This window comes from Psammomys obesus, unplaced genomic scaffold (genome assembly GCF_907164565.1).
Source record: "Psammomys obesus unplaced genomic scaffold, mPsaObe1.curated_primary_1811, whole genome shotgun sequence".
NCBI lineage: Eukaryota > Metazoa > Chordata > Mammalia > Rodentia > Muridae > Psammomys > Psammomys obesus.
The window spans coordinates 13,078,773-13,097,312 of record NW_026589732.1 but is presented as its reverse complement, the minus strand read 5'-3'; the positions used below and the strand labels follow the sequence as shown (position 1 = coordinate 13,097,312).

At 45.7% G+C, this 18,540-nt stretch overlaps 1 protein-coding gene across 1 annotated transcript in view; it reads left to right on the top strand.

Moving 5' to 3' along the window:
- Positions 1–18,540, top strand: part of Epb41l4b (erythrocyte membrane protein band 4.1 like 4B) — a gene marked incomplete at its 5' end in the record, with an annotated part of 149,589 nt that overhangs the window by 77,155 nt on the left and 53,894 nt on the right. The window contains one exon of the mRNA XM_055605280.1: positions 1,633–1,697. Coding sequence (XP_055461255.1) covers positions 1,633–1,697 — 65 coding nt within the window. The remainder of the gene's footprint in view (positions 1–1,632; positions 1,698–18,540) is intronic.

Sequence of the window (18,540 nt, the reverse complement as noted above, 5' to 3'; positions counted from 1 at the left end):
TTACAGCAGATCTGCCAGCACTCTTGGCATGGATCTCTCCATATTGCTGCTAGGAGCCCGGTACTCAGCCAGTCATAGTGTCCCTGTGTTGCCCATCAGAGTTTGGATATGCATGGACTAGAAGAGAATGTCCTGATAGGTGTCCTGATCACATCACATTGCTGCAGAGGGTTGCTGGGAACTGGGTGACGTGGCAGGATTAGCTCATTCTTAGTGCTGCAGAAGATAGATGGCCATGGTCTCACTGAGGGCACTTATCATTTGAGGCGGGACAATTCTTCATTGTCCCTGGAAGTCCTGTAAATTTGGCTCCCCCTTTCACTGTTATTGTGACAAGCAAAGAAATACACATATATTCCTCATTGTTGATGGAGCACACGAGTTAACATTAAAGTAGGAGATATGCCAAGGTAGGTTCTGGAATCTCTTTTTTTTTTTTCAAGTCTGTGGAGGAGAGGTTTGTACCTCTCTGGTGAATGCGGGTTTAAAAGCAGAAAGATTAGAGGGTCCAGTTATAGGTTCATCATTTCTGAAAGTTGGAGACTCGGTGCATGGAGCCTGGGAGTGACTGGTTTTGGCTAATCCCAAACCCCGTGGGTTTCGGTGTTCCCCTAAAAGAGACAAAGACAGGGAGATTGCACCAGATCAGTGTGGAGGTCCTCCTGCAGACATACCCCTACAGATCCCACTCCTTGCACCATGTCCTCTGGGGGTGCAGCCTCAGCTTGCTGACAGATGCTTTGAAGGAGAAGAGAAAGGCTACTAGAATACAGAATAGGCAGCGTGAGGGCATCTCGGGGCCGTGAAAATTGGATGAACAGAATTGCTGAGAATTTCTGTAACAGAAAGAAGGTCACTGCTTATTAACCACAGCAACAAGGGTAAGGAGGAGGAAGGGAAGAAATAATTAAAAGATTAATGGTAGTGCAATTGCACTATTTCATGACAGTGGGTCCAATTTTACCCCATAGTTTAGCCTTGAGAAGCCCTATGGCTGCTAGCAATGTCCAGGGCTGCTGCCCTCTGCAGGTTGGAAGCAGAATGACACCGTCTATCCTTCCAAGCCAGTCCAGGCTTCACACTGGTCTGCTTTCTTACCTTCTAGCAAACAGCTTCCCACCCTTCTTCCTTCAGTCAGTGAATCTCCCCAGTCTCATCAGAATAATAGATTCTCTTGATGATGTCACTGTTCATACACCACAACACTGTTGCTTTCATTACCCTGTCCTAACAGCCCTGGTCTGTGTACCAATGAAACACTGCTATTACACATGCCTGTCATCATCTACAGAACAACAAAAGTGGCTCCGAAAGAGAGGAGGCACTCACCCCATCTTCCTGGCACTCGCTTCCTTGAGAGAGGAGTGTTGTCTGACTAGGGCATGCTGGGTAGACTGAGTCAGATGTGGTGAGCCAAACACTAGGCCCCCATCCCCAGCCTTTGTTAGTGGGAGAAACAAGATGATCCTGGGAACGGTCCAGCGCCCCCTCCCCCTAGGGCTTGGCTACGGCTTTCCTATTCACAGCCCCTCACCTTCTGAGGTGGGTGCCATTGCAAGAGCAAGCAAAGGGCATGACGACCATTGAAATCCAAAGGTCACTGAATAATCAAGTTTGGTGTTTCCTTTCCAGCCTCAGTACCATCCTAACGTCCACCCCAGCCAGCCCCGGTGGCGCCCTCACTCTCCAAATGTCAGGTGAGTTGGTGAGCTTACAGAGCCCTGCTCTGGGAAGTTTTCCTGTCCCCTCAAAGGCCCCATGCTAGGCCTCAGGAACGGCCCCTCAGGGTGGCATGACCAGGGCAGAAACAGATTTTTTTTTTTTTTTCCAGAGCAAAGGAAGCAAGTGACCAGTCTTTGTGAAATAACAGATTTTTTTTTCTTTTTAATTCTAGCCTGCAAATATTTTGGTTTGGTTTTATATCAGAGATGTTGCTTAAGAATTCCAAGTAACATTTTCTTATTCTGAGAATTTATTTTCTTGGAATGTGATTAAAGCTTGAAGATTATGGTTCTTTTTCCCCCTGCCAAGGATTTTTACCCCTTAGGAATGAGGGCAGTGTTTTCTTTGGTGGTGATGGGCATTTTTTTTCCTCTTACTTGGGGGTTATTAAACTATTTCAGCAAAGTAGAGACTGTATTGTCAGCTTTGTGGCTGTTGTCTGAAGACAGTAGCAGTGAGGACTTGCATGAAAGCATATGATTGCATTCCAGTGAAACTCAGTTTACAAAAAACAGTCCGTGGCCTGGCACCTGCCATGCTCTTAGGAGTCAGGGTCGCCCCTGGGAAGCAGACTGGCCTTAAGATTTGCATTTTTGATGAGTCTTATTGGCATGCGTGTGTCCGGTTACTTCAGAAGCATAGCTGGCGAATTCAGGTTGTGGCAGGATGGAGCTGTGAGCCTTGCTCCTCCAGGGAGCGTGGAGAACGGAGTGGCAGAAACAAATGTGCCCTGAGCAGACTAAGTAGAAGTTTGCCAGGGGATCCTGTAACACGGCGCCACAGCCTTACATTAGTAACACGTTGATATTCATGTAGCACGTGAGGACAAATTAGGTTAGTGGGGTGATAGTTCTAAATCTTTGCATGGCTCAAAGGTAGTTTAATTTTGAGACATGACAAGTAGGTGAGGCTTAGAAGGGGCATCATCTTGTTAACATCGGTTTAAACAAATTTAATTCCTAGTGTCGCCTGTTTTGTCAGTGTATTTTCCGTTTGTAGCATGCCGTAGCCTACTCTTCACCCAGAGGCAGCACTTTTCCTCCGAGGTGGCCATACTGATGCCAGGATTTAGGGTCTCCTGAGAACTACAACTCAGCCCCATGCCAGACCTCCTGTAACTGAAACCCAGGTGGCACCAGCACTCTGTGTTATAGAGCTCTCTGGAGTTGCATCCTGAGGAGAATTGATTGGTGCCCGCTTGTTGCAGTGCCGTCTAAAACCATCACCATGCCCACAAGGCTTAAGGAGGCGTCCCTCACCTAGCTTTCCCTGGACTGACTTAACCGCCAGACCCCTTGCAAAACCATGACTTGGTCAGAAACAACTTTTTACTAGCTTCAAAGTTGGTAGAGAATCACTCGGGAGTCTTTAACCTTCTGGTCTCCAGGCTGCTCGTCTGTTAGGCTCACCCCACCATCATCCCCCACCCCGCCATTTCCTCTGTGCGTGTGTGCTTGACCTCACTCATTTCTGAATTGTCTTCCATTCTCCCAGTAACCATTCCATCTGCAAACAAAACAAGCCATCTTTTCAGGATGACAGGCCACACTGGAAAGCCTCAGCCAGTGGAGATGACGGCCACTTTGACTATGTCCACGACCAGAACCAGAGGAACTTAGGAGGGACGTACAGTGTCACGTACCGGGACAAACTCATGACCGCACTTTGAGAGACTGAAGCCTCTTACTTCCAGTCACCACCACGGTGCCATTGCGTTCCATGAGAAGCATCCTGGCATCACATGGACGTGCTTGTGCAAGTGTCTCTAAGTAGTGTTTTTAGTGTCCATGTAAGCATTTGAGAATACTGCCGTAGATAGCCATGATTTACTGTGGACTGCATTCTCATTAATGAAGGTAGCTAAAGGCTCAGGAATCATTTGGATATTCTGATTTTAAAACTGAAGTAAAAGTCTCTATCATCATGCTATGTACCTGGTAGTCTGGTTGTCTAACCAGTGGGACCACATAAAGCCAACCAGCAAACCAAAAGCTTGGGGAAATAACTTGGCACAGAGTACTGCTGGAGGGATGGAGGTGGCCAGGGGTCCAGCCTCCATGGCTGTGTAACCTTGGCTAAATCTTTTCCCTTTCCTTGGTTTCATTTCCTCCTTGAAAATAATAGGCTGGCCTAAGTGATCTCCAGAGTTCTTTCCATTCTGTAATTTATTAAAATTTCCTGCCTCACTTGGGCTGAGAACATGCATCCAGACATATCTCCCCAGAAGAACAACTGTAGTACCCCTTTTGGAACAGAAGCTCAATAAAGATTATAAAACTCATTAGACATTGCGTCAATGTAGGGAGGCTTGGAATTCTGCATCTCTAAGTGGGTTAGCCAGTGTGGAGTTGAGCCTCTGTGCCGATGGCCAGTTGCATAGCATGTTCCACTAGAATTTACTTCTCAGGTATAAGGATGGTTTGCAATGCCTTGGTGATGCCTGGTGCTAACTTGAATGATTTAGAAGACATCGTTGTAACTGTTGTCAAAGGAGAGGCTGAATCCCACCCTACACTTAACTGCCTTGAACAGCAGCATGCAGTCAGATGAAGGGAGGGCGCAGAGGAGACCCTGGCGGGTTTCTGGAGTCGCACCAAAGCTGGTGCTGCAGAGAGAGACACACGTGGCGCCCTTCCTTCTGTAGACCCTCAAAGCAATATGTTGTCTTTTACGGTGAAGCCTGTACCAAAGTATTTATTTACCCCACTTCAAGTAGTGCATCAAACCTCCTTTCCTCTTAATAGGCAGTCCCAGGATGCTCTCCCATCTGTGTTTTTGTGCAATCAGTTAATTTTGTGTCACTTTGATATATGTGATTATAATTTGGTTCCTTTAAGGCCCTTGGGCATGTGCTAATATCTTTTCTTGGTATGATCTGGCCTTTTGGGTTCAATGAAAGCCTCTTCAGAGGGAGGGAATCCTTTGCACACTTGCACAGGGGAGTAGACCATCTGCCTATAAACTCCACCCAGGATGCATGTTTACGGGTGTGTTCTATTTTGGCAGGTGTTCTGATCCCCAGCGTATGTACTTCATTTGAATAAATGTGTTCTGGGTCTCTTCATCCTACTGCTAACATTTTTTTACAATGTGTTTCCAAGTAATAAAGATTATTCCTACCCTTTTTTTTTTTCTTGGACTGCACACAGAGGTCTCTCTTTGATCTTACTCATGGTGCAGTTGACTCTCAGGTGGCCGAAGTTGAACCTACAGTTATGTGGTGTGGAACAAGACCATCCTACACTGAGGCTCCTATTAACACGGTAGCTGAGGTGCTTCTTCTTCTGTGGGCGCCTCTGGAAGAGGTTGTGATGCCTGTACGCAGGCACTAAGCTGGGTAGAGTGGCAGCAGGCTGTTCTCTGGCAACAGTGAGGCGCGTGTTCTCGCGGTCGCTTACCTCTTCCTGGCTGTGTCTGTGGCTTCTCAGTGGTCCAGTACCCTCAATAAAAGCCTTTCCGCTTAAACTGGTGAGGGGATTTAGTTAGCTGCTTATGCAGGTGTCTGACTGAGGCGGATACCCCACTCTTATCACTTCATGGTGACTGTTCTTGCAGCCTCATCTTTCTATTCCTGTTGGGTGTTGGTATGTCTCAGGGGCCTCATCTCTGCTTGCTGCGCTTCTCACCTAACCAGTCTCCTAGAATCACCTCACTGGGTCACACTTTATAATGCTGTCGACTCTGAAAACCAGTGTCCTCAACTCAGACGACTTGTGTGAGTTTCTGCACCGACACTTCAATGCGGATGCCCCCCGTCCAGATCAAACTCCACATGACAAGAAGATTTATTTTTGACCACTCATAGAATGCACAACTTTCCTTCTTCCTTAGCTTCTCTTCTGCTGAGGGTAAGAATGTGCACATCAGCCACGATTCTTCTTTCTCTTGCCACCCGTATCCAGGCAGTCAGCAGTTCTGCTCAACTCTTCTTCCTTCGTGATTCTTCCCAACACTGTCTCATAGGAATGTCTTTCCTCTTGCATAGAGGTATCCTCTCTGATCTTCACACACCTTGCCAAGCTTGCTTTTGTCTTTCTGCAGCCCTGGCTGATGTGGCATTCCAGTGTTGGGCTCTCTGCCTCTTTTTGCTCTGGCATATTCCATCCCCGTCCCTCACCTTTCCCATGAAACAGTAATACCGAAATGCACGCGCCACCCCTCGTGACTGTACCTTTGTAAACGCTGTTCCTTCCACCTAGAATTCTGTCACTCCCAGTGCCTGCTTAGCCTTTAAGCCTCCGCCCAGACGTCATCTTCTCTGGGGACTCTCTTGACAGCCCCCGCCTCTGCAAATTGGGTTAATTTCTGTGTTCTCTGTTCTACTGCTACCTCCCCCCAGACACGGGAACATTGTACTCACAACTTTGTATTGAAACAGCCTCTTTTGTTCATCTCAGAGCCTTAGACTCCTCAATCCGAGCTTTGTTTCTGGTGCCTGACAGTTAGCAGGTGTTCGTTCAATGGATATCCGCTTAGAGAACAGACGCATTCCAAAGGGAATTTCCAACCAGGTAACTGGCAACGGATACGTCATCTCCGGCCTGGTTGAAAGGGTTCTGATGTACCGCTTCTAGTCTGGAGCATCACATTTTGAGTAGGACATGGACCACTGCCTCAACTGTGGACTCGGCTTCATGTACACACTATTCAGCAGGTCTCATTTGAAGCATTGGTGTCATGACCAAGAAGCCATCTGACATTGGAAACCCCATTAGGCAGATAGTGATCTACAATTATACAGAGGAGTTAATGGCTAACTTCACACTCCTCGTGTGTCGCTTTATCCTCCTGGCCACTCTGCAAAGTGGGTAGTATCACGTTGTTACTGACGGGGAGACTCAGGATTCAGTCACGGTACCTACATGTCACACAACAGGTAAGTACCAGCCTCTGGGCTCTCATGAGTGTCATCCCACTATCATCATCCTGTTGATCCACGTCTCAAGAGACTCTTAGACTACAGCGCAGTTCACTGCATTGAGATCTAGCTGCTGACTAGAAATCTGCCCTTCTGCCAACAGCCTAGCAACACTGTCCGCCTCCACCACTGTCCCTACCACAGTGGGCGAGGAACCCCACCCATTGCCAGAACCATTACAGCCTCTATCGTGTTGTCTAGTAAGCCTCTCCATGCCTCATCACACTCTGGTCCAGGAGTCCATCCACAACCATGTCTCTCAATTCATTCTCCATTTTCAAAGGAGCAGAAATGGAGTGTTACTTAGAGTGAGGCCTCCTTGTGGGAGGTGTTCCACCTCTTCCCAGTAGTTCATAAGATGTTTTTGAACCATCAGCTGCCAGCAACAGCAAACTCACTTTTCCACTACTAATTAACGTACTCTGACCTTGGAATCCACAAGCTTCTCTAGGCTCTGTCACCCTTTGTGGCTCTGTGTGTGCTCAGAACATCTAACAGTGAACTGTTGGGTGTCTGTGAATCGATGCAGCTCATGCTTGTCACACATCGTGTAAGTCCGTCAGGTGCCTCCATCCTGCCTTCAGAACGATCTTGCATGTGCTTCATTCAACCATTCCCATAGGAGATGAGTTTCTTTAGCAGCAAAGGTGGAATGAGGACAGTGTGGGGATCCCTTCTGACTCTTGCCTGTTAAAACCATCCACCATCTTTCTAGGTCAGTGGCTCCAGCCTCCTGAGTCCAGCTTGGGACACAACAAATGACAGTCATTTTGGTGCCCTTGACTTTGCAGCTTTTACCTAGTCCTTTAAAATGTGAGTTCATCAAAGAGCTCTCTGGGCAGCCATATTGATCTCTTTAGATCAATAGTTCTCAAACCAAGCTCTGAGTCAATTCCCTGACTGGCCAAATTTCCCAAATGCTCCAGGTAAATACCACACATTGGCCCGGGATGACTGGTTTCTGTATCTCCCGACAGGAGGCAGTGGGCAAATACAGGCCAGGGGGTCAGACAGAAAAGCCAGCCGCTATTAAGGAAAGCTGGCACATTTTAAGGAGCCCCTGGGCAAACAAGGCAAACAAACCCGAAAGTGGCGCTCAGCCGAGCCGACGCAAAAAGAAATCAATAATTCTGCAAATAGGCCCACAACTCTCCAAATTAAGAACCAAGTGATAGCTCAGACAATTTATTTAGAAATATTGAGCTTTAGTCCTGGAGAGATGGCTCAGCAGTTGAGAGTTCTTGCTGCTTTTTCAGAGGACCCGAATTTGGTCCCCAGCGCCCATATTGAGCAATTCACAACCACCTCTAACGCTAACTCCAAAGGACCCAGTGCCCTGTTATGGTCTCCACAGTACACACAAGACAGAAAACAAAAACAGGAAGCAACAGCTTCTTTTAAAGTGTTGGGGTCTATTTAAATGGCTGCTGGTGAGACTGCATGCACGGCCTCTTTTTTCCTAAGATAGAGTTTCTCTGCATAGCCTGCCTGTCCTGGGACTCTGGAGACCAGGCCGGCCTCAGACTCGCAGAGCTCCACTTGCCTCTGCTGCCTGTGTGCCGGGATGAAAGGCGTGTGCCACCACACCGGGTTTAGGATTTTAGGATTTTAACCATGACCACAAAGGAATTGGGGTGAGCAGGGGTGGAAGCTTCTCTCGGTTAAGCCATTTCTTGGCTTGATGGCTTGATTTCAACTTACATTGGTGGCAAGGGGGAAAATATATAATTTAAGTAGACATGATGCTAAATGAGTGGGTCCCTGGGATGTGTGCCAGTAGTGGAGCACTTGTCTAGTATGCTCAAGGCTCTGGGTTGAATCCTTAGCACTGCAAAAAGCTGAACCTGCCTAGTTAATGTGCCTTTCCACTTCCTAAGCAGAAGAATTTGGATACTGATTGTGTCTTGTGAGGCTTTAATTTCACCATCACCATTTTCAGTCTGCTAAAGCATTTCCTGCTCATTCCCCAGAGAGAGGGTGCTGGTGAAGTCCAGCCGTGAGACAAGGGGGAACCTTGTGACCACGCCTATCTAAGAACCTGCCTCAGAGTCAAAGCCCATTCTGGGAAACAGGTGCACGATTACGAAGGCCGGATGACAGGACACTTCAAGCCAGATGAGCGGCAGACTACAGGCCACACAGTGACATTCTGGTTGTTCTAGAGAATAGGCTCACAGGTCTCTGGTGAGATAGAATGTGGAAACTTGGGAGTCTCGTATGCTTTGAATCTCCGCTTTGCCACTAGCCATGTGACCCTTGCCAGTTTTTCCAATTTGTCATTTTTCTCATTTCAAAAACAAATGTACCAATACCTTGTTGTTAAGGGACTCAGATCAGGTCTGGGGAGATGGCTCAGTCAGTGACTTTTGTGTAAACATAAAGACCTGAGTTTGGGGTCCTGGCATACTCAGATGTTCATGGCTTGGAGAATGAGCTGTGATCGCCATATTTTCCATTTCAAATGAGTGAATTTAAGTAAGCATGTAGCAAGCAAAAGTAAAAGTTGCTAGCAAGTGACAGATAAAAATAGCAGACAGAGGGCAAAATATGAACTCTTCTGCTAAAAGCGTCCAGCAGAAACTGACTGGGAAAGCTTCATTGAGGCAACCAGCTGGAGCTCCCAATAGTCTCTGCCAGTCCAGGTAAGAGAACAAATAACAGCAGAAAAATAACATCACATCAAGGGCTCATAGACATCTAGTACATTCCAGCTGGGGAAGCCCTTCAGGTAGCCAGCTGGAGGTCCCTGTAAGGACAGTCCCCGGTGAGTGTTCCTTCCAGATCTAGGTAGCATCGCATGGACGAGAGAGCAGGAGGCACCGACGACGGAGCTTCCCTCAGGTGAGCTCCTCACTGCAGAGCTCCTCCCCTCCCTTTCCCCAGTGTTGGCATCTTTTAGCTCATGGGACCAAGAATAGTAACATCTTTTGAAAGTGATTTTGCCTTCCAGCTCTTCTCAAGGACACTGTGTTTTTACTCTTGGGATGTTTTGCTGTTCTCCTTCCTCCCTGTTACAGAGGTGAGGGAAGTGCAGCCCATTCCTGGACAAGGTGCCTGACAGGATGCCTGGGATGGGAGGGGCCAACCCTGTTTCCAGAGCCAGCTTGTTATCAGCTCAAACGACACATGACAATATTCCAATATGAAGAGGCTGGACGTAGTCCTGGATGTCTGTAACCCCAGGGCTAGGGTAGGGGCTGGGCAGAGACATACAAATCTCTGGGGCTCATCGGCCAGTCAGCCAGTTAAGCAGTTGAGCTCAACTTCAGTGAGAGACCCTATCTCCAAAGTAAGGTAAAAAAGCGTAGAAGACTTTTGTCCTGACCTCTAGCCTCAACACATACTTACAAGCATACATGTGTAACACGATATCTATGCCCACACACACACATACACACAAAACTCCTAAATATTGTATCATTAAGGTGTTGTGCATTGTGTTTAAGGCTATCTGTTAGCAATTTCCATTGCGTTCTGAACAATAATATCTTGAACAGAAAAAGAACAAAGGTAGTGTATCTTCTGGGCCAGTCGGGGAGCTGTGTTCTAAGTTTAGCAACAGAAAGGAATGCCTGGTTCCCAAGAAAGGATAAAATGGAAGAGGGTTCACCAAGCAGAAAGACACCTCTCTTTGAAACAGACAGGCTAAGAGCAGAAATGCCATGGGGATCTTTTGAGAAGGGATAGAGGGAGAAATAGAAATGGTATTTCTGTCAAAGTCCTAAGAGATAACTGCCCAGGCACGGAGGATGTCAACAATACTGTCCTCTTGTGAATGGCAAAGCTGATACAGGGTGAAGGGTAGACGAGAACTGAAAATGCATCCCGCTGGTCCAAGGTCTTCAAAGTCTGTCAAGTTCCCAAGTTTGGGGTTTCATCTCAGACAAAACAGAGAAAGTTTTGCCCTGTTAGTATACTGAACAGAGAGTAATAAGGGAGCTGAAGAGAGAGCTCAGTTGGGAAAGTGCCTGCCATGCAAATGTAACAAGCTGTGTTAAGACCTCAAGTGCCCATGTAAAAGTACACACACACACACACACACACACACACACACACACACACTCAAACTCAAACTCACACACACACAAATTAAAGGAACCATTGTGCTGTTTGTTTTTTGTTAAATAATCAATGCACACCATGGCAAAAACTCAAACTGTTTGAATGATGGTTTGTTGGGTAAAGTGCTTGCCATGTAATTATAAGGACTTCAGTTTTTTATCTTCAGAACCATGCAAAGCCAAATATGGCGGTGCACACATATAATCCCTGTACCAGACAAGATGGGAGGCAGGGACAGGAGAATCCCCAGATGCTTGCAGGCCAAGCAACCTGTCACATGCCCCAGAGACCCAAAGTAGAAGGTATAGACTGACACCTGACGTGGTCCCCTACCCTCCACACATGTGCATGTTCATGCCTGCATTCACACACACGAAGAACATTTTTAAAGATTTATTTGTATGTGTATGAGTGCTCTATCTGCATACACACCTGCATGCAGAAGAGGGCATCAGATCCCAGTGTAGATGGTTGGGAACCACCATGTGGTTGCTGGGAATTGAACACAGGACCTCTGGAGGAGCAGACAGTGCTCTTAACCGCTGAGCCATCTCTCCAGCCCACAAAGAACATTTTTTTTAAGCCTTACAAATATCTAAGTGACTTTTTTGTATTCCCCAGTTTTCTAGTTCTGAGCTGCAAGTAATGCTAACATCTCTTGTCAATCCCAAGCCAGCCTACATACAAAGAAGTGCGTGTGTTTGCTTAACCAGTCAGTACTGATAGACATAGACGCTGCTTCAACAGTCTACTCAAACTGAACGTTACACTTGGCATTTCTCTTGTACACTTGAACAAGTGGGTTCTATAGACTAAATACCCACGGAGTATTTGCTGAGCCAAAAGGTGTGCGCATTATCATTTGAGCATTTTTATGTTACCGTTTCCCCTAAGGCACATGTGTTTGTACCTATCGCATCACATAGGTGTGATGATGGAGGGCAGCAAGCACACACAAGTATGTACACGTGCACAAGCTCACAGTGCTGAAGCGACGGTAAGCGTTGCGTTTTACCTTAACATTTATGATAATGAGAAAGGAAGCTGAGGGTTGTTGATCACTACTAGACCTTTCTTGAAATTGATTTCCAGACACTCGGATGCCCGTCAGCATGCAGCCAGCCTGGAGGTCTGAGCTGGGAGCACAGACATGAAAATAGCTGAGCCAGGGGATTGATTTCTGGCATCTGGGCTTCTTTCCTGCCGGGGGTTCTGTTAAGAGCTTTCCGCTCCGACTCCCCACTCAGATGTGGTGACCTACCTGTGCATTTGACCTGCTTGCAGTTATGATTACATTGCTGATACACCTGACCCAAGATCGCAGGTGCATCCCAAGGCTGTGAGTGCTTTTAGTGGAGAGAAGACTGCAGCTCTTTAAAATACCACAATTGTTGTCTAGGCAACCTACTAAAAGGGGTTAGAATAATTAGAGGCACACCCTACAGAAACCCACCTAATCATTCCCTGCCTGAAGGGATGGCTCGACCATCCCTTTGGTGACTAAGAGCTCATCAGCAAGAGTTGCTGTGCTAATGACCCAGCCAGCCTCCTTCCCTGGCTGAGTGATGAATATTGTGCCTGTAATAAAAGCAATTAAGCCCAAAGCCCTGAAACCCAGCCAGTGTCTGGCCTCGCAGGCTAAGGATGCTTCAGATAGACACTTCTAAAGAGCCTATGAGAACTGGGGAAGGGACAGAGGCTCATTTGAGATTTTTGTGCACTAATGAAGACCAAAACAGATCCCGTCTAATAATTACAGTGTCAAAAGCCTGCCCTCCACCCCATTATATATTTTATTCATCTAGCCTGAACTTTATTCAGAGTAAATCATGTTTTAATTTCATTCATTTGGTGAACTCAGATGAAGCTTGAGGATTGGAAAAATAGCCCTCCCAGCTCATGGCCCAGTCTCCTATGGCTCAGGGTAGCTGTGATGGTGAAGGATGCACAGTTTAGAGGATTTTTTTTTTTTTTTACACTCTAGTGGCCCAGACAAGGATGAATTGTGTTAGGACCCTTGAAGGCTGCTATGTGTTGGGGCCTCTTATAGCAGCTATTGGGGCAAGTGTGCATGCTGCAGCCCTCCTGAAGGAAGATTTCACTTAAAGCAAAGAACAGAGGCAGTGGGATACAGAAAGAAGAGAAAAGACTGAAGAAACCAAGAACGGAAGACACTGTTAGATGCTGTCTTAGGGTTTTATTGCCGTCAAGACACCATGACCATGGCAACTCTTAAAAAGGAAAACATTTAATTGGAGTTAGCTTACAGCTTCAGGGGTTTAGCCCATTATCATGGTGGCAGTGTGTAGGCAGACAAGGTGCTGGAGAAGGGGCAGAGTTCTACATCTGGATGGGTAGGCAGCAGGAGATGAAAGTGATACACTGGCCAGGCTTGAGCTTCTGAGGCCCTAAAGCTCACCTCCTAGTGACACGTCTATTCTAGCAAGGCCACACCTCCTAGCAGTGTCACCCCTCTGGCCAATGAGGGCCATTTTCTTTCAGACCACCACATTGGAAGTGATGCTGTATGCAGAACAGCTCCAATGTAGCCTTTGCTTTAATGACAAAAATGACTGAATCAACTCTCAGCCATGGGCCCCTGAGCAAAGAGAATTCACGAAATGGTCATTCTCTGAACTAGACCCTGGAATGGATCTGAACTTGGTAACACTGTGAGATTTCCCCACAAATTATTTGCAGCCCTTCTTCTCAGCTTTGTACCACCTTAGTGGCTCATGTGTACTTACAGAAGTGTACATGCACATGCAAACACACACATATACATGTGTGCACCCGTGAGGACACAGACACAATAAGAAAGGCATTAGGAAGGATGAGGTCAGGACAAAATGCATTTTCTGAGAGAGAGCTTAAGCCAGTCGTTGAAATTAGTTGTAATAACTGGCTTGATCAATTGAAAGGTAAACATTCCTATCCTATTCTGGATTATATAGGACCATGGAATCTTCTAGGCTTTCTTCAAGATAGGCAGGATTTTACTCTACATTTTGCAGAAGTAAATTAATGTTGTTATAAGCAAGTAGGGAACTCATAACCAACGTGAGACCTTTACAAGTAAATACTTGAAAACTAGCTAAAGAAAATGAAAATCAAATGCATTGGAACAAGTTCATTGAGCAAGCATTTCCTAGACATCTGCACTCTCCCATATACTGCTGTGTTGAAAAAGGCATTGACTCTAGGCTGCTAAGACACTAATTGAATCAAGAGTCTCCTATCCAATATGGAGTCACACATCACTAATAGAATTAATTTGGAAAGTTGATTATTGGGAAATTTTCTTGAAAGAATCACAATTTGGGAAAATTCCCCTATATCAGTGAGGGGTTTATATAAAGAAGTCTAAACCATATTTTAAAATGTAACAGGAAGTGGGCTGTGATGGCTCACCCCTTTAACCCCAGAAATTGGAAGGCAGAGGCAAGTGAGTTTAAGGCCAGCCTGGTCTATATAATGAGACTCTGTCTCAAAAAAAAAAAAAAAAAAAAGTCATAATGATGATGAGAACAGAGAGGTGGCTGGCTCAGTTGCTAGGAGCACTGGGCACTGGCTGCTCTTGCACAAGTCTTAAGTTCAGTTATCCAAACCCATATGTGGCTCAAAAACATCTCTAACTCCTGTCACAGGGAGATCCAGCCCTCTTTTAGACACAGCAAACACCTGTTTGTGCGCCTGCACAAACATACACACGCACATGAAGAACATATAGACAGGCAGGCACACACATACACATAAATAAAAAATAATAATGTAACAAGTGGGAGAGAGGTGCCAGAAACCCAGGGGTTTTTACACAGTAAGTACACACAAAAACTAAATGAATATTTATCTCTCTCTCTCCACTGTAATCTCTCTAGTCTTCTTTTTCTTTAACAAATGAAACTAAGGTGATTTCCTACAGAACACTCCTAACATTTGTAGTATGTCTGCGTTTAAGACTTTGATACACTTTTCCCTTCAAACCCATTAAGCAAAGAGTACAATGTTGCAATAGTATTTCTACCACAGAGAAAATGTTTTCTCAGATTTCAATTTCCCCACTTTTTCTTCTAACAGGTTTAGTATGTCAGTTTTTATATTGAGGTCTTTGATCCACTTGGATTTTAGTTTTGTGCAGGGTGATAAGTATGGGTCTATTTGCATTTTTCTACATGTAGACATCCAGTTAGACCAGCACCATTTGTTGAAGATGCTATCTTTTTTCCATTGTATAGTTTTGGCATCTTTGTCAAAAAACAGGTGTCCATAAGTGTGTGGGTTTATTTCTGGGTCTTCTATTTGATTCCATTGATCCACCATTCTGTTTCTATGCTGGTACCATGCAGTTTTTATTACTGTTGCTCTATAGTACAGCTTGAGATCAGGGATGGATATACCCCCAGAAGATCTTTTATTGTAGACGATTATTTTAGAGACTCTGGGTTTCTTGTTATTCCATATGAAGTAGATATTAGACATATAATATAGGATAATCAAACTAAAATCTGTACACCTAAGGAAGCTAATCAAGAAGGAGGACCCTGGTAAGATGCTCAATCTTCATTCAGAAAGGCAAATGAGATGGACATCAGAAGAGGGAGAAAACAGGGATTAGAACAGGAGCCTATCACAGAGGGCCTCTTAAAGACTCTGCCCAGCAGGGTATCAAAATATATGCTGAGATTCATAGTCAAACTTTTTGCAGAGTGCAGAGAATCTTATGAACGAAGGGAGAAATAGAAAGACCTGGAGGGGACAGGAGCTCTACAAGGAGAGCAACAGAACCAAAAAATCTGGGCATAGGGGTCTTTTCTGAGACTGATACTCCAAACAAGGACCATGCATGGAGATAACTTAGAACCCCTGCACAGAAGTAGCCCATGGCAACTCAGTGTCCAAGAGAGTTCCCCCAAAATAGGAACAGGGACCGTCTCTGACATGAACTCATGGGCTGGCTCTTTGATCATCTCCATCTGAGGGGGAAGCAGCCTTACCAGTCCATAGAGGAAGACAAAGAAGCCGGTCCTGATGAGACCTGATAGACTAGGGTCAGATGGAAGGGGAGAAGGACCTCCCCTATCATTGGACTTGGGGAGGGGCATAGGAGAGGAAGAGGGAGGGAGGGTAGGATTGGGAGAGGATGGGGGAGGAGGGGAGAGGGGGCTACAGCTGGGATAGAAAGTGAATAAACTGTAATTAATTTAAAAAAAGAATTCAGTAAGAACTTGTAACCCTGTATTGGTCAGCTTAGTCTCTGCTAAGTTAAAACTGAAGTAAGTGACAGGTATCTTGGAACCAAGGTGGTCCCATGTCCCTCTGTTACCTCTGGTGGACACAGCAGTGAGCACATGGGTTCAGATTTTCTGCTGTAGTCACTGGTTTGGAAATACTTAATAGATGTCCAGAAAGGGAAGTGATGAGTGACATAAGTTCTCACAGAACACAGCAAGCTCACAGTGAGGTACCAGCCCACTTTCCTGTGCTACCTTTAGGCCTCTTCCATCATTTGGAAAGTACATTGCTCAAGAGTCACATTTCTTCTGTTCAGACTCCAGCTCTGACACTCTGTAGCCATGTGATTTGGTTCCTGCTTCAATATCCAGAAAATACAGCTTAGTGGTCTTTAAGTTGGAGAGTAAACAAAGTGACAGGTGATAGATACAGTGTTGGCATTCAAAACGATCAATTGGAGGGATCCCTTCGTATTTAAAGAGCATGATCAATGCTTTGGTTTTTTAAGGAGATGTACCTCTGGCTGACCTCTGACCCATAGAGCAGCTTGCTTGGGTGAGGCACAGATCTAGGTGAGCAAACTGAACATGGGGTAGGAATGGCACTTCCTGGCCTCTGTTCCATGGCACATGTAGAAAATGGCACAGTACCCATGGGGGATGGTAGATGAGGCTTCTCGAGGTCTGAGCCCCCTGGGTTCCTACCCACTTAGCGAAGGGATTAGGAGGAGAAACGGTTCCACTCACTTGCAGCCCTCTGAGACCCATGCATTGGCAGCTCTCCTGGGATTTCCATCTGCAGCCTCTGCTGGGTTAGTGCTGATGTGGCGCTTGCAGCTGTGCTCACACCAGCTCAGAACTAAAGCGGGAAGCAGTTTGTCCCAGCCAGGCTTCTCCAGAAAGGATGTAGAGATTTTTTTTTAAGATGGGAGGAGAAAGACTACTGGAACAAATCAGTATGGCACAATTAATTAAAGCAAGCTTTTTTTTTTTTAATTATTTTAAGATTTATTATTTATGCAGTATTCTGTCTGCATGTACACCTGCACGCCAGAAGAGGGCACCAGATTTCACTACAGATGGTGGTGAGCCACCATGTGGTTGCTGGGAATTGAACTCAGGATCTCTGGAAGAACAGCCGGTGCTCTTAACCTCTGAGCCATCTCTCCAGAGAATTTCTTGCTGCATGGGTGCTGCCATGAGTGCTGTGTAAACCAGTGGTTCTCACCATCCTTATGCTGCCACCCTTTAATATGGTTCCCCCAACCATAAAATTATTTTTGTTGCTACTTCACAACTGCAAATTTGCTACTGTTATGAACGGTAACTATCTGATATGCAGGATGTCTGATACTCGATCCCTGTGAAAGGGGTGTTTGTCACCTAAAGGGGTGGTGCCCTACGAGTTGAGAACCACTCATGCAGACACTGTATGTGCAGTCTCCTTGCCAGTGAAGGCGTGGCTGTGAATATAGGTGGGGGGGGGGAGCATGAATGGAGCATGCTCTGTTTGTCTGAGAGAGATGTCAGGCTGGCACAGCACTTCCGTGGGATGACTTCTTAGCCACCCAGACACTTAGCTATTAAGAGCTGAGTGTTGTTGATTTCCTGGCCTGCCTGCTTGATGGTAGGGTGTTTTGGAAGATGGAAGAAATGCCACAGGGTTAGAATGTGGGACAAGGTCTTGGAATGATTAGCATAGGAGAAAGAGAATAGAATGGGGGGGTCATGTTGGTCTTCTGTGTTTTCTGTGCTTTCACAAAGAAATGTCAAAGGAAAGAATGGCCTAAGAAGAAATACTGTTCAGGCTGTGAAAGTAGCACAGAGAACCTGAAAAGGGAGAGTGTCAATGGCCTCTCAGATAAACTCACAATTAAGACAAGATTTGAAAGAGGAAGGAAGTAGGACATGACCTCAAACAAAAGAACAAAAGAGCGCTCTATCTATCTATCTATCTATCTATCTATCTATCTATCTGGCAGTGGTTGTTTTTATTTGGTTTTTTAAACTAGATCTCAATAAAACAAACAAACAATCACACCTGGATCTCACTGCATACCTCTGACCAGCCTGGAGCTTGCCATACAGACCAGGCTAGTCTTGGGTTTATGATGATCCTCCTGCCTCAGTCTCTCTAGAAACTACCCATCATCAGACTGTTAAGGAACTTTATGGGGGCCTGGAGGGATGGCTCAGAGGTTAAGAGCAGTGGTTGCTCTTCCAGAGGTCTTGAGTTCAATTCCCGGCAATCACTTGGAGGCTCACAACCATCTATAATGAGATCTGCCTGCAGGCAGAACAGTGTATACATAATAAATAAAAATGTAAAAAATAAAAAAAGGAACTTTATGATATTATAGTTAATTACTTTGGAGCAAAGAGATGAAGGTTTTCACAGTTGTTCCTGAGGGTGGGCCGCAAGATGAAAAGGAGAGGGTCACCCACTTTGTCTTTAATTTCTCAGTCAGGATGTACCAGGTGCAGAAGGTGGGAGAACAAAGAGAAGGAAATGGAAATGCAAGCCAGAGAAAGAGAACGGTCAGGAAACAGTTGGCTGCTTCATGATTAGTTTGAATCTTGAAGCTAAAAATAAAAATGCCCCCAGAA